This window comes from Berkeleyomyces rouxiae (genome assembly GCF_048999995.1).
Source record: "Berkeleyomyces rouxiae strain 22BRR77 chromosome Unknown BrBRR77_ptg000002l, whole genome shotgun sequence".
In the NCBI taxonomy this organism is placed as follows: domain Eukaryota; kingdom Fungi; phylum Ascomycota; class Sordariomycetes; order Microascales; family Ceratocystidaceae; genus Berkeleyomyces; species Berkeleyomyces rouxiae.
In genome coordinates, this window is record NW_027396492.1 from 5,386,611 (window position 1) to 5,410,368 (window position 23,758).

Below are 23,758 nucleotides of genomic sequence, written 5' to 3' on the forward strand. Positions count from 1 at the left end.
TCAATGGTGGGATGACGCGAAAGTTGCAACCCAAGAAATCGTAGACATAGACAAGCAGGGGTATGACGCTTTTGATTTCTAGAAGCCGCAGCTCGTCTGGTCAGCGAGATTATTATTATTTTGGCTGGAATCCTTTGCATGTTCAAGCGAAGCGTGCCTGGACTATCAGCCTCGCCTGCGCGGCAGCCAACCAACGGCTTGTGGAGCTCCCCTCATTATTCTGCCACCAATAGCTCCCCGGCTAAAGGGCTTTATCCTTGCGACTAATTGTGTCACGTGATGCTACTCCAGCTTTCGGGATCCTTGCTTTGCTCGTGGACGCAGGGAACTCGAAAGCCGTGGAATTAATCGTATGGATCGTGGATCGTGACTTATCCTCGACATTGTGAAGCCCAGTTACACTAGCCTTCCGGGCCTCCCCTTATACACATACACACACAAAGCGACCTTGGCTATTTCGTTTTAATCTCGATCTTCTCCGTCTCCTCAATCACCGCTCAAAATGCTTGGTCGTCTAGCTTTCTGGAGTGGCTTCGGTGGGTAGAACACGCTCGGACTGACTGTAGTAGTCCCCTGTAAGAGAACCTAATGTCTAACTAAAGGCTTTTCTAGGCTTTGCTGTCCGCTGGTGGCAGATGGGCATTGAAATGCGCCCGTTCTTTGCCAAGGAGTCGCTGTGGGCGTACCCGGTGTACATGACCGGCGGCGCCAGCTTTGGCTACTGGCTCCAGGGCGTCGACGACCGACAGACGGCTATTCTGGCCGACCGAAAGCAGAATCTCCTCGACAAGCGGGCACGCCTGGCTGCCAAGGCTGCCGAGGCCGAGACCCAGGCCTAAACAGCACCGCGAACCAGTGCGTCATATTGTTATCGAACAACTCTAGCAGCAACGGGCATACCCAGATTATACTACAGACAGACAAGTCTCTCGGTTTCCATGGCGGAAATTGAGCAGACGAGTGAACGAAATACGGCACAAGCAAATTAAATACTCTAGATAAGCTTGGAGGCGGGCTTGACAGCCAGCACCAGCTACCTGTTAGAGCAGAAAGGGGACGAGAAGAATGATAAAAAAATAAGACAATGACCTGGACCTGTACCGCAGGCATTGACTGATACAAGCATCGTTTCTGAATGTTAACTACTTTATCTAAAACTGAGACTTGGGGGTGTATGTTCTATTGGCACATGAAAGAGTGATTGCACCAGTATTAAAATACGCGCGATTTCACTGATACATGAGCTAGGACTCCGGAAACTACATAGTTACACAAATTTCCCATGCTCCCTCTGCCTTAGATCACACATGACGAACAACAAAACACCATGCTACGTGTAATATCAACTCCTCTAAGCTTAAGGTCATCTACTTTTTCGATTGTCCGACTACCCAGTTTCTTTTTTACTGTTTTGTTTTTTTTCATCTTTTTTATTTTCTGGGAGCCCAAGCACTCGCTCAATTCTCCTCTTGCAACCGCCGCAGAGTCGCGACAGTCGACAACGGAGTCTCTCCATAGTCGCTAATCAGCGACCCAATGTATTCTGGGCGAGTGGTATCAAACAGCAGGCGGATGCCCGTCTCGCGATTCAGGTCCGGGTCAATCTCGTTGTAGGTGAGGGAGTCTAGAGCCACGCGGTCGGTGAAGTTGATGGACTGGTTTAGTGCATAGAGACGCGTGCCAAAAGTCTTGGTAGCAATGGCCAGGTCTGCCGTGCCCGAGCGGGCGTACATGGCGCCGTTGCTGAACATGGCTTCGGCGCCAACCATGACAATGGTGGCGTCTTCCAGACCGGCGCGCAGACCGCTGAGGTCAGGGTAGTAGGTGATGTGGATGCCGTCGGCCTTGAGTCTCTTGGCCAGCCCCAAGCCATCGAGCTGGAAGGGGTCATCGATGATGACAGCACGGAATTTACGGCCGTTGGAGCGTGCGAGCTGCAGTGATATCTCAACCAAGCGGTGGCTGGCGTAGGTCATAATGACGTCTCCATCCTTGATGAGATTGGCGGTGTTGTGCGCAATGACGTTGTCGGCAATTGTGATGCGTTCGTGCAGCATCGAGTCAATGACTTCAAAAAGCAATTGTTTAGCTTCAGCCTCGGGCGTATCGATCTCAATCTTGGTAATGACGACCTTGATGCGGCGGATAGCATTGCCCATAGCAAAGCACAAGGGGCGACAGACAGCGAGATACTCGATCTGGGGATTTAGCACGTGTGGCGTGAAGTGTCTGGACATGCTGGTGCCCTGCGGGGCAGAATACGACTCGATAACCTAGAAAGCATATATTGTTAACACACCATGTCTTGCATACCAAAGAAAGCCCAGGTTCTCAAGCTCACCTGACGCAACGCCAACAGAGTGGCCTCGAGTCTCTGTATGCTGTCGGAAATCACAAACGAACTCATCTTCTGGCCTAGCAACAGAATCGCAGGATGCACGTCCTTATCGGCCTGCGTGCTCTGTATGCGCTTGGCCATGGAAAGATGGCTAAAGCAGTCGGGAATCGTCGGTTTCTTGGCCTCCTTCACGGGGTTCACCGGCGCCGCCTGCGCCACGGCCCGGGCTGCTTGGCGGGAGGCAGCGGGAGAGCTCTGGCCGGTATCCTTGGTCTTTTGCTTCTTAGCATCGGCCACAGGACCGCCGGCAGAGCTGGCGGCGGCAGCTGCAGGCGGCGGCGCGGCGATCTTGGTCTGTGCTCGGCGGGCTGCCTTCTCGGCCTTTTTCTGGGCCTTGAGCTGGGCGCCGGTCAGCTTCTTCTCCTCTAAGGCTGCGGGAGCTGCGGTGACAGGTTTATTTTCCGAAGCAGCGGCGGCGGGAGCGGCAGCAGCGGAAGTGGCCAGGGTGGCAGCCGGGGCCGGCGTTGAAGCGGCGGGGGTAGAAGTGACCGGTTGTTGCGTCATTGTCGGTCTGTATATGGCGTGACGGAGAAGAATGAAGTAAGGGTCGCTGAACCTCTGGCAGATTCTAAGCTACAGAGGTTTCTGGGCTGTGACGTCTTCAATGCAGAATCGCAAACTTGGCAGCAAGACCTGGCGCAAAGGTGATGCGAGCGGGAGGAATCAAATGGCGGGGGGAGAGACGCCAAAGGAAAAAGAAAAAAGAGAAGGAGAAGAGTAAAGATGGGACAGGGAAAGAAAGACGGCAGGAAAAAAAGAAAGAAAATAAAAGCAGGACTTGTCCCTTTATCTTTATTTTTCCTCCTGTGAAGTAAAGCAGTTTCGTTGTCTGGTTGTTGTCATTTCCGTGGTGGAGGCGAAGAAAGAGGAAGAAGAGAGTGTGTGGGAAGCTGAGTCACTCACTTAGGATCGACGAAGCTTTTTTGTCGTGCCTTTTGGCCGCTTTGGGGCAGTCTGTATAGGCTGTCTTGGTCGCCGTGGTTCCCGCTAGGCCCCCATTTTGAGCCTCTGTTTTCGGTGGTGCTCGTCAAGTTGCAATGCTATAAATTGGCCCTGCCCATACTCTTAGGCATAGCGTCTAGGCGACAGGGGCCTAATTTGGCATTGTGTTCCACGTGGTTAGCACGACAACCACAGCCAGAAGACTTTGTGCTGGTGACGTCTATCATTTTATGGCTGTTGTTACAGAACTAGTCATGGCTAGTTAACTAATATACACTGATTTAATCAAACACTGCGGCTCGTGAGAGCGCAAAGCCGGCGTTGATAGCGGCGGTCTCCCTGTTTCTCGCATCTCCCGTCTTGCCCCGAGCTCTCTGCTTCTGGGCCCCGGCCGAGTCCGCTCACTTGTCCGTAGATGTCTCCTCGTCTACTGTGATCCGCATAGACACTGTGTCTCCCTTCTGCTCAAACTCATCCTTAACAACCCGCCCCTTGGCGGCCGTAATTGGCCCACTGGCCCAGTCTTTAACGGCCTGCTTGAACGCGTCTACCGTCTCCCCCTCCTCGAGTGCCCGTGAAAAGACGACTGTTACTAGAAAGTCCTTTTGCAAGAGCGACGACAATTGTCTTCCTGCGTATACCGGGTCTTCCTTGCGCATGTTCCAGTGAATCACATTGGACTTGCGCTCAATGCCGAAGCGCCGCGTCATCTTGTCGTCGTCAAACTCCTCCTTGGTAATGCTTCCGCGCGCCGCGTCGACGGCCTCGCGGACCCAGCCGGTGACCTCTGCGATGTGCTCGTTCGTTGACTGCTCCTTTCTGCGCTTGCGGGTCAGCGTAATCGTGACGGTAAAGCCCTTATTGAGAAACTCGGCCAGCTGCTTCATGCGATAGCTCAGGTCATGCTTGGTTGTGTTCCAGTTGATCTCAATCGACTTGGCCGACTTCTTCTTGAGCTTTTGGCTTTGCGCCATGCGCATCGCCTTTTGCCGCTGCGCCTCTGTCTCAATGTGCACCACCCGGCAAATAGGCAGCTGTCCACCGGGGTTGGCGACCATGCGCAACGCGAATTCCTCGAGGTTGAGTTTGGCTAGAATACTCGCCGTGCGATTCGGCCCTGTAATACCGCGATTGTCGGCAATCATGACTTCATGCGCCTTGATTTCGTAGTTGGACGGCATGGCCTGGGGGTCTAGCTGCTTGCTGTACTTGTTCAACCTTGGCACAGCTGTTGAAAAGGCGTTCCGGCCAGCGGGTATTCTCAGCGGTGCGGTGGCCGTAGTCGGAGTGCCGGTGTGTAGGGAGGCTGGGGTGCGGAGGAGGACAGCCCTGCGGGCAAAGGACCCTGGGGCGATGAAAGCTCGGTACAGCGCGGTTTTCATGTTGAAGTGGCCGACAGCTGCGATCATCTCGCGGGCAATTGACGTCAGACCAGCGGAGAGAGAGACCAGGATATTGCATAAAGAGGGTAGAAGTTCGATGAAGAAACCAAGAAGACTTGGCTGCTAGCCAGCTTTGTGTGCCCCACTATCTTTGATGGCAGCCAATCAGCGCGCATATCCTGTACAGTCCCTCAAATCACCATTCACTTGCTGCTCACCACCGAGATCGACCTGAACTGAAGTCAGTGTTGGTTTCGTGTGGGCGTGCGTTTCCCGCTAGACCCGAAGTTCTGGTTTCTGGTATTCTCACTTCACTAACCGTTTCTCTCTGTTTTCGTTGACCGACGTGTCCGCAGCCATACCCATCCCGCCGCCCAAATGGCCGGTTTTCTCCGCTCAACATGGGCGTCTCGCCGTTTCCGCGCTGCCTTCTACTCCTGCACCGTCGCAACACAGGTCATTTGCATTTCCGAATACCTCTTTGACCGCGTCATCGCCTTTGGCCCCGCACAGGGGCCATCCATGGTTCCAACCTTTACTGTCACGGGCGAGGGCGTGGTCATTAACCGTCTGTGCCGGTATGGGCGCAACGTCAAGGTTGGCGACCTGGTTGCCTACGACATCCCCATCAACAAGGAGCTGGGCGTCAAGCGCGTTATTGGCATGCCTGGCGATTACGTCCTGCTGGGAAGCCCTGGAGAAAGCCAGGATATGCTCCAGGTGCCCGAAGGCCACTGCTGGTTGGTGGGAGACAATCTCAAGGCATCCAGAGATTCCAGGGACTTTGGACCGCTGCCCTTGGCCCTGATAACAGGCAAGATAGTGTACCGCTACAAGTTTCCCTTCAAGGACATTCAACCAATCGAGAATGCGTTGCTGTCTGTGGACTAGAAACTGTCAGATCTTGTGTTAGCATCATCGACTCCCTCAAGCATCAAAAAACGACACTTTTCTGGCCGTCTGAGACGGTATATTCCCGATCAAGTGTATCATCACATGGACCTTTGGCAGGCCACGAGACCCTTTGGGTCAGTACGACCCTGCTAAACCGGTTTCTAGGACAAGAACCCAAGACCTCATGTTACCATGAAGGAACAGACACGGAAAATCAGAAAGCAAAATGGACACGGCACAGATGCTACCATAATGATTAACAGAGCAGAAAGTTTGGCTGAACCGAAAGGCAGATACGCATCAGGACTTTGTTAAGAATAAACAAGCACATCCCTACCAAGCGATGTTGGCATGGTTCGTGCCAATCACCTAACCTAGATCCAACAGTATGGAATAAAGTAGAAGAACGTACATAATTCAAGCGAGGCGAAGAGAAGAGAAAGAGACAATAAAATCCAAGAACAAAAGAAAACAATAACAACCAGACCCCGATCAACAGCGAAAAACAGATAAAAGAAAATAAAGATATCATCGGGATAAATGGCAGGCAGGCAATAGAGAGACACAGCAGCACGGTTAGAAACCATCCTAAAGACAATTGAGAAGAAAGAATGTGAATAAGAAAGACAGGAAGCAGCAAAACAAAACAACGAACAAGCTCAAACACGCCAGATAAACGCCAGGTCATGCGGAAGAAAGAAAAGGAAAAACAAGTCGGAGTGGATGAGGAAAAGAAAGACAATAGAACAGAGAACAATATGGCGGGATTGCGCTGGGGGTAAGAGGAAAAAGAAGTAACAAAGGTTGCTGGGAACGAATACATATTTGCCCAAGCACAAGTACCCAGCGAGAGAAATGGAAAAAGCCGGCCGCTAAATACTTAACCCTCAATGTGAGTCTTGGGAAGACTATGCCCCAAGAGCTCCAAGCACCGCTGGGCCAGAGTAATGACCTCGGCCTCGTCATCGTCCTCCTCGTACTCGGCATCCAGGATCCGGTTAGCGATAACCTTGATCTCATTTAGGATGTCTTCCGAACTGCCAATGTAGGAAATGAGGTGCTTATCTTCAGACTCAATCAGCTGCAGCAAAGTCCATATGGCAATGTGCTGGAAGGTGGCGTCTCCGCTCTGTAGGAAACGGTCGAGATAACCGTGGAGTCCACCGTTGGGCTCGAACCAGTTCTGGCGGAAAATAGTGTAATCCCCAACCTTGGAAGACAGGTTGCCCAGAGCAGCGGCACTGTTTCCCTGAACTTCAATGCTATCGGAGTATGTGAGGGGAATCAGGACGTCAAAGACACCAAGGTTGAGAAGATCGGGCTTCAGTTCGTCGCTCAGGGCGAGCACGGCAATGGCAGCTGTCATCTCAGACTGGACAGATAGGGGGACATCCAAAACGAGCTGTTGGCACTTTTGGACTGCGCCCGCATCAAGCACCAGCGTCTTGTTGCGATCGGAGCTAGCGGCCAGGTTCCGCAGAGTGGAAATGGCGTGGCACTGGATCTCCTCATTGTCGGTGGAGCCTAGCAGATCGACCAGAGGTTTCAAGAAGCCGGCCTCTATTATAGGCGACTCATTTTGAGGGTGGATCGAAATATTGCGAATGCAGGCAACGGCCGACAGGATAAGTGGAAGGTATGAAGATTGCAACAGGCGGAGAAGTCGCTGGAGGCCGTGAGCCCGCACGATTTCTAGTTGGTATTTCTCATCAGATGCGAGATTGCGCAGGGCAAGAGCCGCCTGGCACTGAACCTTTGGCGAGCCAGAGTCCATAAGATTAACGAGGGACTGGACAAGCTTCGATTCGTTTTGGGCGAGTTTCTTGCGGTTGTTGGAGTCTACGGCGATGTTACTCAGAGCCGTGGTGCAGTAGTATTGGACATCGACATCGGCAGAGGACAAGAGCTGAACAAGAACGGGAATGGCTCCGGCGTTGACAAGTTGTTGGCGATTCTCATCTGTGGGTCTGTTAGTGACGAAAAACACAGGAATATCGGGCTAGGGCACATACCGGAATGTGTCATGTTGAGTAAAGCTCCAGTGGCATTGCGCTGTACTCTCATGTCTCGCGACTTGGCCAACCGAGTCAGAGGAGTCAGGGCTCCTGACCGGGCAATGGTAGCCTTGTTGTCTTCGTGAGTCGCGAGATTGGTGATGCAGCCGACAGCATTGCACTGGACCTCGACGTTGGGAGAGAGCATCTGGCGAATCAGAGGTTGAAGACCGCCCATCTGCACGATGAGAACCTTGTTATCGGCTAGGGCATGGTTGTTAGTACGCGACGTGCCAGCAAGATCGGGTTGGTGCGTATAGGGCTAGTGCTCACGGTCAACTGCGAGATTTCCGAGGGCTGCACTCGACGCTCGCTGCACTTCGATATCGGGGTTCTGAAGCAGGTGGATGATAGGCTGAAGAGTGGGAGAATCGACGCGGCGCACATCTGCAAAGAACAGAGTTAGACGCTGTTATCACGGCTAAATTTTGCGTGTCTTAACCCACCTCGCTCCGTGATTTCTGCAAAGGTCAGACTAGCGCTGCGTTGTAGATCGAGGTTTTCGGAGTACACGAGAGTACTGAGAGCGGACAGGGCTTCGCCGGAGAAGAAATCGGTATCGCCGCGCTATGACCGGGCTGATTAGTACGGGAGACTTTGACAAGGAGAGTGCGGAAAGGACTCACGTTCTCGAGGTACTGGAGGAGTTCGGCGACGGCTTCGCGTTCGTTTTCTGCTAGCACGGGATCATAGAGAGTATCTCCTGTTCGACCTAGAAATACGGAAAGATGTCAGTGGCGCAGTTCGCGGGCGGTGAACCAATCCCGAATCGCGACAAGACGTGACGTGATAAGACAGACGAAGCCGGATTCGTAGCTGTCGCCGTCAAGGCGAAGACGAGACCAGATACTGGATGAATGACGAACCACTGCAGCATGAATTGCAGACACCCATGGCGAACTCGAGTTGAATGGAAAGCCGCGCAATTAATGCGAGATGGAAAATTGCAGGACCAGTCGAAAATGAAAACAACGGTCGGCGCTTTGCTCTCGGGGCGGTGGCGGGACAAGGTGGAGGAGGGACTCAAGCAACAAGACGGCGGCAACGGCGACGATGCAAAATCACAACGAGAGAGCGTGTTTGGCGTGGTGAGCGCAAATGGGCTCTCGTTCTCTGTCTCTCTCAGCTGGCAGGCAGGCTGGCACTGGCGGAAAAGCAGGGTCGGGAGGGAGGGATTGGGTTTCCTTTGAGTGGCCAAGACAAGACAAAGAATCAAGGTGCAAGGTGCAAGGTGCAAGGTTTCCAGGGCCTCGACTTTTTTTTTGGTCTCGACAAAGTCTAGGTAGTTGCCTGCAAGGCTGCAAGACAAGACACAAGCAAGTATGGGCATGTGTAGCTGTGTAGCTGTGTAGCTGTGTACCTATGTATGTACATATGTACCTACACTACATGTGTATGTACATATTTACATATGTATAGGTACAAGGACACAAGGTACCCTGATCCCATCCGCTACAGGGGTTATAGCTCACTGTGTTTGTCCTCCAAGAATTGTGGGCCCTGCACGCGAGCCTTACCGTTCACAGGTTCCGCCCAGGTACCAGTACAAAAGTACAAAGTGCAAGTATCTCAAAAACTCGACCAACATTGAGCTTCTGCTTCATAGTTGGGTTGCAATTTTGCACTACATATAATTACACACGTATTTACTCTCAGCCCAAATAATCAACGGCTTCATAGCAGTACCCCCTCCTCCAGGTCAGATCTGCAAGACCTACAAAAAGTCAACCTTGCCCATGGTATGAGGGCATCTGTCTGTCAGAATTCCAAGCCATAAGCGCCCATGTCCACTTGTCTGCAGTAGAACAGAGACAAAAAACAAGCACAAGTACACTTGTAACTAACTAACTACACATCTATAACAAATGGCGACTGTGATTCTCAGCGCCTAGACTTGGACTGGTAGCGCCCAAGGTTAGAGAACGAACTACACACTTACAAGAGAAAGGACTGTCTCCACACTCAACGAGCACAAGGGCGACCCAGAGACCGCCGACTGATAACCTGCTTCCAACCCGCCCTGTCCAACAAACTGCAAGACCAGGAATGGATTGGGGCCTCTTCCTGGCAGACATGAAGTTTACAGGCACGTAGACCACAAGGTCTTCAGGCCATACTGTGGATGACGTGTTAACTAAGCGTAACTATAGTCTAACTCATCGACTATTCTGAGCAAGTCCAAGCCTGGGAGTCCGACTGTTGCCCTGTCTAGTAAAGAGAAGAGTGGTGCTTGAGTCCAGGTATGTAGTAGTAGTAGTTATCTTTAGCGTTAAAGTCCAGGTATGTATGTAGATACGGAACTACAGATCTAGACAGTCATGACAATTTGAGCACTTAACAATGTCTTTATATGCAGGCCCTGCGCTCCTTCTCGGCACTGTGCCCAAGATGACCACGTACAAGTCCAAGTATACGCAGACAAACCCTCGACGCCATACTCCACCGCCATATGAGTCAACATCTGCAGTGACAGCACCGGCAGGGCTTTCCTGGAAAGCTGGAAAGGGAGAGGGAGAGAAATTATTCTGTGAGCGTGGGTTCCTGCATGGTCAGCGCATCGCTGATACATAGACACATATTGTACAGACCAGCACACAACTCGTAGTTAACATAACCACAAGTAACTAGTTAATACCCGTCAGTGACTATACAAGTGTGTAGTTACCTGCATACTTGCCTGGGTACTTTTTCATCCTCAAATCCGCCCCAAAGCTGCCTTGGTTTCTCTCAAAACCCAGTCAGATAAAGGCCGTGCAGTGCAGGTGTGACTTTTGTTCTCTTCGCTTCCCACTTTCCATTTTCCACTTGGGCGATCGCTAGAACTCGAATAAAGAATCACAGGGATGCTCCGCGCACAGACGTGTCTGGATATCCCAATGACGAGGCGAGTAAGCCTCATGTAGAGCTGCAAATGCTTCATGTGTAGTTGGCCAACTACTAGTTATACATACAAATTTGCAATCATCAGGCATAGTTTGTGGCTTTTAAGCGCAAAGTCACTATTACTGCACGTCTCCTTTACTTCCATTTCCAAAAAGCATGGTTTGTATTGTTAGGACCTTCTCATGAAGTATCAATTACTGTGAGTTTGCTACTTCACCCACAGGCGTCTCCATGCAGTGGTGGACTTGTTTATGTACCTGTATCTGTACTTGGACGTTGTCCCCCTTTTTATGCGAATACGCACTAGCAAAATCCAGTGTTCTCCTTCTCAGGGATGACGACGAAAACGCAAATAGGAGACAGTTGGTCAAGGGAGAAAGGAATCTTTGGCGTTTTCTCAGTTGTACTAACTACTTACAAGTAGTACAAAAGTCTCAAGTACCACTAGGGTTGGAGGGGCAACACCGACCCTAGTTACCAAGAAGGTCACGTGATGCTGCTCCGATTACAATTTCCATTCCGATCCACACAATTGTGGAGTCTTATCCAAGTCAAGCCAAGCTCAACTTTGAGAAGCGAAATGCGGAGTAGGCGCCTACCTAGGAAAGCTTATCAGTGACGACAAATGCCCACTAGTTATTGATCGAAATTTGACTGGCCAAGGCCTGGCTTACAGTGCAGTGCAGTGAATGGTGACGTGATGCTTGATAACAAGGCCAACTTGAAGGTGCATGGCTGCAGTGTATCTGCGTGCATATCATAACTAGTAATCAAGGCCGAATTCTTGGTTGAGGCTCTGGTTTTGTCTTCCTTTTTCTCTAGGCCACTTCTTGTCTTGCTTGATATTGTTCACCAACTATCACCGTCCAGCGTGTCCTCAGTAGTGCCCCAGCGCCGTGCCCCTCTGTACTCAAGCGCCTGGTCCTTTTATGGAGGCCTGCTATGCCCTGGAGAAACACGACATCCAACACAGTTTTTGAATCTGACACGACTCGACATCTCGACCGCTACAGCATTTCTCTATCGTCTTTCTCTGATTTTTATCACAGAATCTGCCAGATTCCAACAAGGCCACACTCATGTCTGGGTCTTCTACTCCCATAGCCCGTGAGGCCAGTGAGGCACATGCGCCCGATAGCGCCTCTTTAGGCATGGAACAAAAGCCCCACGAAGCCACAGGCGACGCTCTAGCCGCAAACGACAGCCATGACAATAGTGGCACCCCACCATCGCCGCCACCGCAGCCCAGCGCCACCGACACTGACGATGTCGAGCCTGCTGCCACCACTGAGCCCACGCCTGCGACAAACAACAGTGGATTGCCTCCAAATCCCGCTTCTGCCGAGCCTGATGTAGTTGATCCGATTGCGATTGTTGCTACGACATCTGTCATTCCATCGACTTCTGGCCCAATTCTCCACTCGCCCGACAAACCTGAACAGATCGCCGCTGCCATTCTCGCTGCCACCTCGAGCGAAATCCACACATCAAGCGACGCTCCATCTGAATCTGCACCTGAGCCCGCGAGCGAAACATTGGCCAATACTGTGCCCGAAACGGCTCAAGCTAATCTGCAGTCCTCCGAAGCCGCATCGACTGACGCCTCGCCTCCCGCCGCTGACCCCGCCTCCCAACCTCCGTCGACCGATCTTGCGGAAACCACAGAGCTACCGTTCGTGACGCCTTCGACATTTCTTCACCGTACGCCGGCAAAATCAGCTGCGGCACCAAACACTACTCCCGCTGTTGTCGCTGCGCCCTTGGGCTCTATAGCACCACCGCTGTTGCAACACCCCGTCGACTCCGCGGATCATCCTCCGTCGCCGGATCGTCTTGTGACACTCAACGACTTCACTGAACCTATAACGCCATTTGCTGCGACATTTTTGCCATCAGAGAAAATGGTGCAACCCCAGGACGGAGAACCTCCTTCCGAGGCAGAGTACCTCCAGCTTCTTGGTCTCGTAAGTGTAAAAGTCCAGCTGTTTTTCTTAGAAAAGCCAATGAATGGCAGTGTAATGCGCAGCTAGACCAAATATGTTATTCTAGCCAGATATGCGCCTTGACCTTTCTGTGCTTTATCTTTGACCAGAGAGACCTTGGCCGCACCATGCTCAATGCGACAGATTCAAGATATCGCGCTGAAACGTCGAGGCCTGCTGCTGAATGAGCTGAGCTAACATCCCGCGCCTTGCGCATCTCTGATATAGCGAACAATTCGTCGTTTCCTCAAAGTACGCACTAGCTATGATGTGCTCCCAATGTCCTTCCGTCTCATTGTGCTCGACAATAATCTGTTAATCAAGAAAAGTCTTAACATTCTCATCCAAAACGGTCCGTCTTACCAACCTTTGACAGAACCACGCCTGACGTCACTAACAAGTGAACTTTGATCCACAGCTATTGTCTCGGCACCACTATGGAACGCTGAAACATCGACTTTTGCTGGCTTACTGACTGCGACTGACTACATCAACGTCATTCAGTACTACTGTCTATTCCCAGAGGAAATGGGTGCTCTAGAGCATTTCAAACTTGCTAACCTTCGTAGTAAGTAGTGCCATTCTCAAATGAGGCCTTTTGACTCCGCTTCAAACTTTCCCAGACTAACCTGCCACAATAGCTATCGAAAAAGCCATTGGCGTGTCACCAATTGAGGACGTTTCGGTCAAGCCCACCAAACCGCTGTACCAAGCCCTGCGCAAGATGCTTCAAACACGCGCACGCAGAATACCGCTGGTTGATATTGATGAAGAGACGGGCCGTGAGACCGTTATAAGCGTCATCACGCAGTACCGTATCCTCAAGTTCATTGCCGTCAACAACGAGTTCAACACGGTGCTTCTCCGCAAGTCAATCAAGGAGATCGGCCTTGGCACATACACCAACCTGGTAACTCTTAGCATGGATAACACAGTACTAGATGCTGTACATGAAATGGTGCAGCACAACATCTCCTCCATCCCGATTGTTGATAAGAATAATCGCGTGCTTAACGTGTTTGAGGCTGTTGACATTATCCCCTGTATCCAGGGTGGTATATACGAGGAGTTGTCAGAGGATATTGGCATAGCACTCTGTAAGCGCGCAGATGAGTCGCCAGGTATCTACACGTGCAGCGAGGAAGACCGGCTTGATTCCATCTTTGACACTATCCGCAAGTCCCGAGTACACCGGCTTGTGGTGGTGGACGACGACGCGAAACTCCGCGGCATCATTTCACTTTCGGATATTCTGAAATATGTTTTGTTACATGGAGAGGAGACGGACGACTTTTATAGCGAAGAGGAAGACGAGCAGGAAATTAAGCGCCAGGGTCAGATTGCTGTCCGCTACACGCAGCCACAACAAAAGTAGGCGAGGGCAGTTTGTGTGACTAGAAGGAAACTAACAAAGGCCTTCTTTTGTGAAGACTCTTACATATGCTGTCACTTGGACATTCCTTTTTCGTTCCATCTTTGCTATTTCTGCTCGCTTATTGTATCATATAGAATATCGTTCTTACTTTTGTGATTTTTTGCTTCTGGCGCCCGTCGTGTTGCGATATCGATAGAGGTTTTATAGCTGTAAGTATCCTTTGTCAAGCAGTTCGCTTTGATAGACCAAGATTTTGTTGTTGTACATTCTTGTACAACCTCTATATTAGGGTTACCATAACCCAATATTGGTAAAGTAAGCCCTATCACGCCCTGGTCGACTTACACTGGACAACTAGGTGGAAGTGGATAGCTATGGATATCTAGACATGTGGTGTTTGTGATTACCAAGGCGGCTCTGGGGGCACAAAAAGCCAATGGCAGTTCTGTGATGTGTGTGTGTGTATGTACAAGGCAGGATGGGGGAACAAAATGATTTCACATGCACGGTCCTGCGCAGCTGTGTCACGCCTACTTTACTTGTACCTTTAATAACGTCTTCTGGACCCCGGCCACCCGCCGTCACAGACCCCGTCAGGCTCAGCTAGGCCCGGGTGCTGTTGTGTTGCTCCCAGATGCTTGGATCACAGACGCGTTCATTCATCCTTTTTTCCCTTGCTCCAAAATATCGTGTGGATTTTGTCCTCAGGCCCGCACGGCAACGCAGGCAAACAGAGCGTCCTTCACGGTTTCCCATTTTGATTGGCAAGTGCTCAAAGGCCACCAGGGCACCTGCCGAATAGAGACAGCTGCCTTCCTTCCCAAGCTCGCTCATTTTGAGCTTGGACACAACCACCAAGCAACCAGCAGCAGGAAAAAAAAGCAGAAAACAAAAGCCCAAACAAAGCCTGGCCTTGCTCTGTGTGGCCCAACCCGGGCATCTGTTTCTTTTCGTATTTTTCCGTCTTTTTCTTTTGTTATCAGACGTGGTGGAGGTCCATTTCTGCCTTCTATTGATCTCCCAACCTGTCAAACCTTGCTGTTCGTCCCGTCTCTTTGAATTTCTATCATGCCGAGCTGCCTAATCATCATCATTTCCATCGACCACTAAACAGACCTGCCTAAGAAGCAGACCGACAGGCTGACACATTGCAATCTGAGCAGCCCGAGGCCGCCTGGGTCTTGAGTATATTCTACCCTATTGACAGAGACACCGCGCTGCCTTGTCTTTCCTTGCCATGTCGCAGCAGGTTTTATCGCCAGTAGCCACTTCATTCACGCCTAGCCACATCGGCCCCAGCGAGTACCAAACCGGAGCCGAAAATCTTAGCCATCATGTTCTGGCCCGACGGATTCGCATGCTTCGCCCACGGACAGCGCCCTCGTCGTCTTCCGCCTCGACCTCGATGTCGGCGTCTGAGCCAGTGCATCGGGACATCGTGGAGGCTGAGAACCTGGCCCTACAATCGCTGGAGCACATGGCCGCCGGCAACAATCGGTCGACTTCAGCGCTGCCAAGTTTGACATCAACGACGCCGGGCTTGAACACGGGCCGGGGCCTTGGAAAAGGGCTGGGTCTAGGCTTGAGGTCCAAGTCGAAATCTCAGCTCCGCCCAAGCGAGACCTGGGCCATCCTCAACCAGCATGAGAACGGCGAGGATCGAGATGAGTTTGTGATGCGCTTCAACGAGGCTGCTGCCAAGGTAATGGAGAATATATTCTAGCAATCTACTGTGCAGATAGAGCTGACAAAAACTGGTAGTTGGACGGAGTGCGCATGCTGGAAGCCGCAAACTTTCGGCCATCGCAAGTAAGTGATAGTATCTATACACAAGTTAGTCCCGATACAATCATTGTGTGAATATTATTGCTAACTTTATGCAAGTGCGAGTCGGAAGCCCCCGAGCAGCCTCGTCGCTCCTTGCTAGCACGGCTGTTCAGACTGAGCATCTCAAGCCCAAGTCCTAAGGAGGCTGATGCGGGCCTAAAGCTGACTAAAAGGTCAGTCGGCGACTATGTGAGGCCGCTAGTCAAGAAGAATATGCCGCGCTACATAGGCCTCGACGCCATGATTCGAATCAGCGGCGTGAGCATGCTCTCGCTTCCGTATCCGTTCCTGTCACGGCCTGTAATGCTGCCGGCCTGCTTGCATGAAACGGGCGTGTACCTGCTAGAAAATCGTGAGTGTCCCCTTCTCAGGTCTTGGAGCACCATCGCAACAGTGAGTTAACACCTCAAATAGACATGGGCGTTGCTGGGCTGTTCCGAGTACCTGGCTCATACCGCATCGTCAACGAACTATACGAATATTATCTCTATGCCCATCATGGCGGTCATGACATTTCAGAAACGATTCGGTGTCAAGGGCTTCCGTCTCACATCAAAACTGGCCCCCATGATGTAGCTTCTGCCTTCAAGCGGTTTCTCAATGCCATTCCTGGCGGCATCTTGGGGTCAATGGCGTTGTTCGAGGCCCTGGAAGAAGTCACCTATCAACACACCAAGTCATCGTTGCCCGAGGAGGAGCAGACCAAAATCACGGCTAACTTGATTGCCTTGGCTATTGGTGCAGTGAACTACCAACCTCGACGTGAGCTGATTTGTGGCGTGTTTGGGCTCCTGGCTCTCATGGCGACTGTTGCTAAGAAATCTGTTGCTATGGGAAACGGCGATGAACAATTGGGCGCTCATGGACTCGGAATTGTCTTTGGCCCTCTACTTACTGGCGGTTCACCTTCTACCGATATGAGTGGGGCTTCATCTGGGGGGGACTCTTCATCTGGTCCAGGGGGCAACCAGCCCGTTGCCCTGGATTTAGAGGCAACTAAACGTCTGGTAGAACAGGCAAAGAACGCCAATGATATTGCTCGCTTGCTGATTTCTCTGTGGAAGGACATTGTGCCTGAGCTCAAAATTAATAGAGTTTTGGATGTGCGTATAGCACGTCCATTCACGTCCAAGGGTTCACAACAGCTGCAACCACAGCAACCATACACGCGGATACACAACTACCGCCCGTTTTCACCCACAAACCAGTTCTCAGTTTCCCTGAGCCAGCAACAGTCAGACCAAACTTTGTGCCAAACTTTTACCCACCCGTGGCGGGTTTCTCCGATACCTGAACTGTCCCCTTCTTACGAAAGCAAGCGAACCACCTCTCCAGAGTCCAGATCAAGGCCACAATCGCCCCTGAAATCGGCTCGCAAGCTCTTTCCAAAGGCATTCGCCTCGCAGGAAAAAGATTTGGCGGCTGCTGCGCCACAGACGGTTCACATTCGCAGAGTTCCATCTCATGAAAACTCGGAGACTGACTACGAGTCTAAAGTTTTGCCACACTTGAAACATCGTGAACGTATGGGCAGCCAGTTTTCGAACCATCAACAATCACTGTCTCAGTCCACAACGCCAAACATGCCGGTCCCTCTATCGTACATCCGGCGTACTCAACCCCAGCACCCAAATGACATTGACATGTCAAGTGGAGGAGCTGGCGTTGTTGCCGGCTCTGGATTGCCGCAGCCATTGGGAGGACCCAAAAATATCGGGCTAGCCTCTCTGTCACGGTCTAGGCCCAATATCAATGCTGTTCCGGGCCAAAGATAGAATCGGTCTAAACAGCAGTTTCCGGATCGCCTACCTGCGGCCTCTCCTCGTCAATTTGCTTTTGACTTTGATGATGATGACGCCGACACTAATCCTGTTTCAGTTTCTAGTCTGGCTCCGCGTGGTCTCGAGATGAACCGTTTAGCTCGGACCCCATCTGGAAACCACGTTGCTAGCCCTCTGGAGTCTTCACTTGCGAATAAGATAGTCAATCCCCTCAAGCGCCGCGAGCTTCCGGCAAGCTATAAACAAGTAGTGGGTAATACACTTGTTAAGACAGAAAACAAAATCCCAATTTCTTCCATGGATGGCCACTTTCAGAGCGAAATAGCTGAAAAGCAGAAGCAAGAAGGGCCTGCGAAGCTTCAGAAGCTGGAGCCTACATTTGGGAGCGATATCAAGGAGGAAGCTATTGTTACAGAAATTGTTGCTCCGGAGATTTCAAAAGCCCCAAAAACGCCGAAGCGAGCTCTACGCAGCGTTCGTTCTCTCGGTGCCCTGTTTCACCGTCATCACGGACACTCTTCAGCGAACGAGTCTCTTCCTACTCCATGCAAAGCAAAATTTGAAGCACTCAGCCATAAAAGATTGGCCGAGCTAGAGAAGGGGCCTAACAGCAGTTCGTTCAACGTATTGGTAGATTCGATGGCGGTAGCTCCTACTATAGCTGTTGTTGGTACTGATACTAAAGAGTTCGAAACAAGCATGGCCAGTCTGGGAACGAACCACAAGGGTATCAGAAAAGTTCCCTCCAATGTGGGTGATATTCATAACATGGTGGAGCAGAGTAGCAAAAGCCAAGACTTTCACGCTTCCACACCAAATAGCACGACAACTGAAAGAACTCAGATAATACATGAGACGAATGGCGGAGCTACAAGTAGCCGGGCAGATGGGGAGATGGTTGGTAGCACCAGCACCAGCACCAGCACCAGCACTAGCATTGCTCTGAGTGAGACCAGTGCCGTGACCACTGACACGTGCGTCAACAAAGAACGCTCCACCTGGAAAATGACATGGCGTAGCCGTGCCCTGAAGCAACACCAGTCTAGCAGTTCATCTTCGCTTGTGCGACCCAGCCTGGAAGAAGTCCGCAAGCTGCAACAAGAGGTCGACACTCTATGCCACGAGGTTGCACGGACTAAGAACCAGGAAAGCACGGCTGTCCATGTGCTCAAGGAGGAGCTCCGCGAATGTCAGAGCGAAAGAAGAATGTGGAAGGCCCGCGCTCAGGAGGCAGAGGAGCAGTTGAAGGAAATGTTGCGGCGGGACGGAGCGGGAAAGGGAAAGGATAAGGAGGAACGCAAGGTGAGCGTGAGTAGTAGTACTAGCCAGTACAGCACTCGGCAAGGGTAAAGGGCTGGAAGGTTCGAGACTGCTCTAATGATTAAGAGTCTGTGAGCGTGAGGTGGAAATATTACGAAACTACAAGTAGTAACTAACTATTTGAAATTGCCCATGGGAAAACAAGTACCGAGTCCAAGAGTTGACATGCACAAACGGGAGGAGGAAGGCTATTCCCACGAAAATCAGCAGTCAGCCCGAAACAGGCTGAGTGGATATGCACATGATGCCACAAACAAAAAAAAGAGACATGGAATGACAACAAAATAGAAGCATCGCCGTTAATGTATGATGCGCGTGTGTGTATGTGTGTGTTAAATGGTGTTGTTGTGTCTAGCTTGAGGTGGTAGCAACAAAGACGTCTGGGAACTGGTGTGTGGCTTGAACGACGCTGTGGTACATTTGGTAGTCTGTAGAGGAGGGGAGCGAGCGAAGTTAGTAAGTGTGTGTGTGTGTGTGTGTGTCTGTGGTGGTGGTGCTAGAAGAACAGGAATGGGAGGAGGAGAAGAGCGGAGGGGGTCATGCTGACCAACATCGGGGCCAAGGTCCTGTGCGCTAAGGACCTTGAGAGACGAATCACGGTTGACTTTTCCAATCAGATGAACGCCGTTGTTGGTAACAAGGTGTGTTTCCTGGAGGTAGTAGGAAGAGAGTGTTAGTTTTTTTTTTGTTGGTTGGTGAGCGGGTTTGGAAGAGAGAGAAAGAGACTTACGCGGTTGAGAAGCACAGTCACCATGCCGTCTGATTCAACCAGTGCAGTGTCGCCGCGCAGCTCGACCACGCGGCCGACCAAAATAACGTTGTGGTCGACGTATTTGTCCAGGTAGGCCCCGGTAATGCGGGGGGTCGAGATGTTGTCGTTCATGGTTGGGGAGGAACTCGACGCAGCGCGCTTGAGATGATTTGGGAGGTTGTAGACAAGCCAATAGTGCGTGGTTGTAGAGCTGGGAAATTGGGCTATTGGGGTTTCCTTTTTTTTTCTTTTATTTTTCTTCTCGGGTATTGGTGACGTTGAATTGACAAAACGCCGTGGTCATGGGCTTCTTCCGCGCTTGTCAATAATGAAGCTTGCCCACCACATCAAATGTCGCCTATTTTCCCCACTTTAGCTTAGCACGCGTTGACGTGTGTCGTATGCTACAGGCTCGGATTTTGGTCGACGCGTAGTCACGTGATAGGGAAAATGGCGCGGTGGGTGGGGGCGTCATTGGTGATGTCCGCACGGGGCCATATCTTGAGCCTCCCACATACAGACGGACAACGTCATGATTGAATATCTTGAGCCTGTGACCAACAAACACATCATTTCTCCCCAAAGCAACATGGTGATGCATGATGGTCAAAGATCGCAGGGTTGGTTAGCTTTGGTCTCTGGCCATTGCTACATGACGGGAAGAGCAAAACTGCGTCTCTCCTCTGGTAAAATTTACCGTGGGCGGTATGCATACGAAACTATCTTTTCTTTTTCTTTTTTGCTTTGGTCCCATGATACGACTCTTCCGGATCGAGCTTCTAGCATGTAACCCCGTTAATCTGCTCCGCTTATCTAAGGATAAGAGAGTGAAAGTGGCAAAGGCGCACGCTCTATCGGCAGCGCAACGCAGAAAACTCCGGACATTGGAGGCGAGGTCTAGACCCGTCCTCCCAGGTGATCTTGGAACCCAAAAAACAAAGCAATAGTACATAAGTCGTCAGAGCTTCTGGCTGTGATACTCTGCTGAGCCTAAGGGAAGGGACGGCTGGTCTGGTTAAAGGGAATACGGAGCAGCAGCGGGTGGGAAAAGGGAGCGATAAAACAGGTACTTGTGAGGAGAAAGTATGTATGTACACATGTACATGAACACAGGGGAGGTTCCAGCAGGCCAAATGCGCACGAGTCATGACTCGAGTGCAGAGATCAATTCGATCAAACATTGTTTACTGACTCAGGCACGGCACAAGAATGCAACGCCATGCCATGGCTGGGATCTGGCTGGGCTGGCCACTAGGATTTGCAGCGCGCCACACAGCAATTGGGCCGACAGACGCAGGCAAGGAGGAGAGAGCGAGCGCCACACGTCACACTATGACTAGCTAGAATGAATGGTTGGCGGTGGTTGACGGTTGTAGTGCAGACCAAGTCATGCTCTGAGAGAACGGAGGGTACAAGAGATCTGTGGTTTTGGGGCTTTGCTGGGTGCAAGATGCTCATTGGACGGCGGAGCGGGAGCGAGTCAGTCAGTCGATCTAAGAGTGGATCGTAGTCTTGGGCCTCCCTTGCGTTCTGCTGAAGTGTCTTAGGCGGCTGGTGAGCTGCATCAGTCTTCCAGTTCCAGCACAAGTACAGGCAAGAAGAAGTACATGCACACAAGGTGAGTGTACTTGCATAGTTGTGACGAGCTAGTTGGTTGTGTATGTATGTACAATGTGCGATTATTTGACTAGTCAACTAGCTCGTTGACTAACTACAGCAACATGTAGCTATGTATTGTAGTTATGTGCATACATCCATGGATCTGTGAGCTGACTCGGCTGGAGGCGGTCTGTGGGAGAGGGGCTATTCTCTATCCTCGTCGATATTCTAGGGCCTCGGTAGATGCACAGTGACGGCCATCCAGCTTTCTTGCTAGATCCTCGAGAACCACCGTACATTCCTGTGTGTTTTCACGGCCAGAAAAAAACAAACAAAACCAGGAAAGCCAAGTTTGGAAGCGAAACATCGACATCGCATCAGGGTGGAGGAGCCACACGCCGAAATCCATGGCAGAGCCAGCCGGAAAGAAGACAGAAAAGCGCCAGCTAGCGTCACTGTCTCACCTTGATCGTGGAGAATGGCGCAGCACGAGTCAGTTGAGGAACCTCGCTGAGGAATGCCATGAATGGGTTACTGCTTGGGGCGGATCTTCAGGGATTATGGCCATGGATGTTGGATGGCCGGCTTGTGCTACGCTGCACGATTGGCTCGTATCGAGGCCGACTTGACGGGCCCTAGTGGCCGCTTGATATTTTGGCAGACAGGTCCAGGGCCGAGGTAGCGATGAAGAATACAGGCAATGTGAGTATATCTTGGGTTGTCATGAGGTAGCATGAGGTTTTACCGGGAGTGGCTGAGAGAGAGAGGGCCCGACACACCAAGCTGGTCAGGCTGGGCTGGCAGCAGGCTTGTGCGGGCTATCTGGCAAGATGGATTCTTTGGTACCATGCGTGCAGGTTGCGTGCCGTGCTGATCTACGGCCATCTGCCCTCGTGATGGCTCTGTGTACCTATCTTTTCTTTTTCGGTATTTCTTTTCCTTTTTCTTTTTCTTCCCTTCCCACCTTGCACATCACAGAGTGAAACATATGCCCAATCGACGGATGGACAAGACGCGCATTTACTCGCACGCTTGCATTCACAAAATACCACCATCTCGGGTAGTCCAGCCTGTTGGACGGAGTGGGCTACAAGTCCAGGACAGATATGTACGTATCTGTACATATCTGTACATTCAGTACATTCAGTACTTGCTCCGGGACGGACTGACCGGATGGATACATCTGGCCTTTTGGCCCCACTCTGGACCGCTGATGCTGTTTTCACCACATTGCAGCACCACAGCGCCAGATAACAAAGAAGCCAAAGCCGACCCAGGCCCAGGCCCAGGCCCAGATCCAGGTCCAGTGACAGCTGCTTTGCCAGAGCGCCTGGGACTGCAGCCAGGCTTCCGGCCGGAATAGGCGCAGACCGCATGTATCTCCGTGGCAGAGAGCAGCTAGATGTCTGACCATGGCCTTCTCGAGACACAAAACAGCTGCAGCTGCCGCTGCCGCTGTGCTCCCTTCGTCTCGAGTGCGATGGGCTTGTATCGAGGTACAGAACTACCATGGCCGCTTGTTCCTGTACCAGCAGAGCAAAGAGGGCCTGCCGACTCGTCGGCCCCAAGCCTGCTGCGGCGCTCGCTCTGGCTGTTGCGGTGATCCTGACCCTGATTTTCCTGGCTGCCAGTGTCTCTCCAGGTAGTGCCCCCAAAAACACCCTTTGTTGTCCTCTTTTCGGGCCCAGCTTAATGCTATTTGGCTTCTTTGTAATCGGCTGCCGCTCATACAATGACACCCTGTGGCTTGCTGCAAATACTTGTCCCGTTTCGCACAGCACAGCTCCGCTGACAGGGACACACAACACACGCACGCACGCACGCCGCAAAGAAGCTTAATCGAATATCCGGGCTACCGCCCGACATGTTTTGTTTTCTTTTTTCTTCTCTTTTTTTTCCTCATTAGGCTCAATCTAGGGCGTGACAGACTCTGACTGACTCGGTTCAGGAAACCCCCCCCCCCTCCTCTCCTCCCCCCAAAATTGCTACCTTTGCCTAGGCAAGGTTCGCTAAAAAACATGTGCAATTTATGTTCCCAACAACGTCGCTGGGAGCATGAGAACCACCAAATACGCGGTTCGGCTGTGATTAGCCACATTTGGGCCTTGGGTCTTTTGGGAAAGGCATATGTACGCATGTCCGGCTTGTCACTTTATATCTTGTCGATCTCGCTTGCAGCCAAACCTCGCGCTCTCATGTTCCTCCCTGTCCTGCTCCGTCCTGCTTTGCTTTGGCTCGATCCGCTTTCTTTCTAAAGCGTCTTCACCCAGAAGCAGCCTGTGTCCTGCCCGTGCCATTTGTCAAGTTCTTCGGCCACTCTTCCTCGTCAGAATCCCTGTTCGCTGCTCTTGTCCCGTTGTTATCAATCCGTCTTACACCCCGTCAAACTGCCATCTACGGCCCTGCCCGGCTTCTTCTGCCTCTACCTCTGCACTTGAGTCTTTGTTCCAATTGAGCCCTGGACCCTAGGTCTTAGCCACAGCCGGGCTTATAGTTCCGTGGGATAGCTACTGGAAACTTGCCCAAGACTTGTTTTGCCCACCAAAGACACCATCGCCGTCGTCGGTCAA

General features: G+C 51.5%; 8 protein-coding genes across 8 annotated transcripts; 4 read left to right on the plus strand and 4 right to left on the minus strand.

Moving 5' to 3' along the window:
- Window positions 1-502: 502 nt before the first annotated feature.
- On the plus strand, window positions 503-839 carry BROUX77_003054 (uncharacterized protein; the record flags this gene model as incomplete). Its single annotated transcript, XM_073747663.1, has 2 exons — window positions 503-536; window positions 613-839. 2 exons carry the CDS (start codon window positions 503-505, stop codon window positions 837-839), a joined length of 261 nt encoding a protein of 86 aa, XP_073608136.1.
- A 618-nt stretch (window positions 840-1,457) lies between these two features.
- Window positions 1,458-2,902, minus strand: BROUX77_003055 (uncharacterized protein; the record flags this gene model as incomplete). Its single annotated transcript, XM_073747664.1, has 2 exons — window positions 1,458-2,273; window positions 2,342-2,902. 2 exons carry the CDS (start codon window positions 2,900-2,902, stop codon window positions 1,458-1,460), a joined length of 1,377 nt encoding a protein of 458 aa, XP_073608137.1.
- An 839-nt stretch (window positions 2,903-3,741) lies between these two features.
- On the minus strand, window positions 3,742-4,749 carry BROUX77_003056 (uncharacterized protein; the record flags this gene model as incomplete). The annotated part of the gene is made up of 1 exon (XM_073747665.1): window positions 3,742-4,749. The coding sequence occupies one exon, from the start codon at window positions 4,747-4,749 to the stop codon at window positions 3,742-3,744; it is 1,008 nt and encodes a 335-aa protein (XP_073608138.1).
- Window positions 4,750-5,100: 351 nt separating this feature from the next.
- Window positions 5,101-5,613, plus strand: BROUX77_003057 (uncharacterized protein; the record flags this gene model as incomplete). The annotated part of the gene is made up of 1 exon (XM_073747666.1): window positions 5,101-5,613. The coding sequence occupies one exon, from the start codon at window positions 5,101-5,103 to the stop codon at window positions 5,611-5,613; it is 513 nt and encodes a 170-aa protein (XP_073608139.1).
- An 883-nt stretch (window positions 5,614-6,496) lies between these two features.
- On the minus strand, window positions 6,497-8,564 carry BROUX77_003058 (uncharacterized protein; the record flags this gene model as incomplete). Its single annotated transcript, XM_073747668.1, has 6 exons — window positions 6,497-7,575; window positions 7,629-7,874; window positions 7,944-8,057; window positions 8,117-8,237; window positions 8,297-8,382; window positions 8,537-8,564. 6 exons carry the CDS (start codon window positions 8,562-8,564, stop codon window positions 6,497-6,499), a joined length of 1,674 nt encoding a protein of 557 aa, XP_073608140.1.
- A 3,068-nt stretch (window positions 8,565-11,632) lies between these two features.
- Window positions 11,633-13,910, plus strand: BROUX77_003059 (uncharacterized protein; the record flags this gene model as incomplete). The annotated part of the gene is made up of 4 exons (XM_073747669.1): window positions 11,633-12,517; window positions 12,764-12,887; window positions 12,954-13,103; window positions 13,177-13,910. The coding sequence occupies 4 exons, from the start codon at window positions 11,633-11,635 to the stop codon at window positions 13,908-13,910; spliced, it is 1,893 nt and encodes a 630-aa protein (XP_073608141.1).
- Window positions 13,911-15,147: 1,237 nt separating this feature from the next.
- On the plus strand, window positions 15,148-18,868 carry BROUX77_003060 (uncharacterized protein; the record flags this gene model as incomplete). The annotated part of the gene is made up of 5 exons (XM_073747670.1): window positions 15,148-15,612; window positions 15,672-15,719; window positions 15,795-16,089; window positions 16,152-17,404; window positions 17,528-18,868. The coding sequence occupies 5 exons, from the start codon at window positions 15,148-15,150 to the stop codon at window positions 18,866-18,868; spliced, it is 3,402 nt and encodes a 1,133-aa protein (XP_073608142.1).
- Window positions 18,869-19,189: 321 nt separating this feature from the next.
- BROUX77_003061 (uncharacterized protein) lies at window positions 19,190-19,721 on the minus strand (the record flags this gene model as incomplete). Its single annotated transcript, XM_073747671.1, has 3 exons — window positions 19,190-19,266; window positions 19,386-19,488; window positions 19,569-19,721. The coding sequence occupies 3 exons, from the start codon at window positions 19,719-19,721 to the stop codon at window positions 19,190-19,192; spliced, it is 333 nt and encodes a 110-aa protein (XP_073608143.1).
- Between the last annotated feature and the right edge of the window lie 4,037 nt (window positions 19,722-23,758).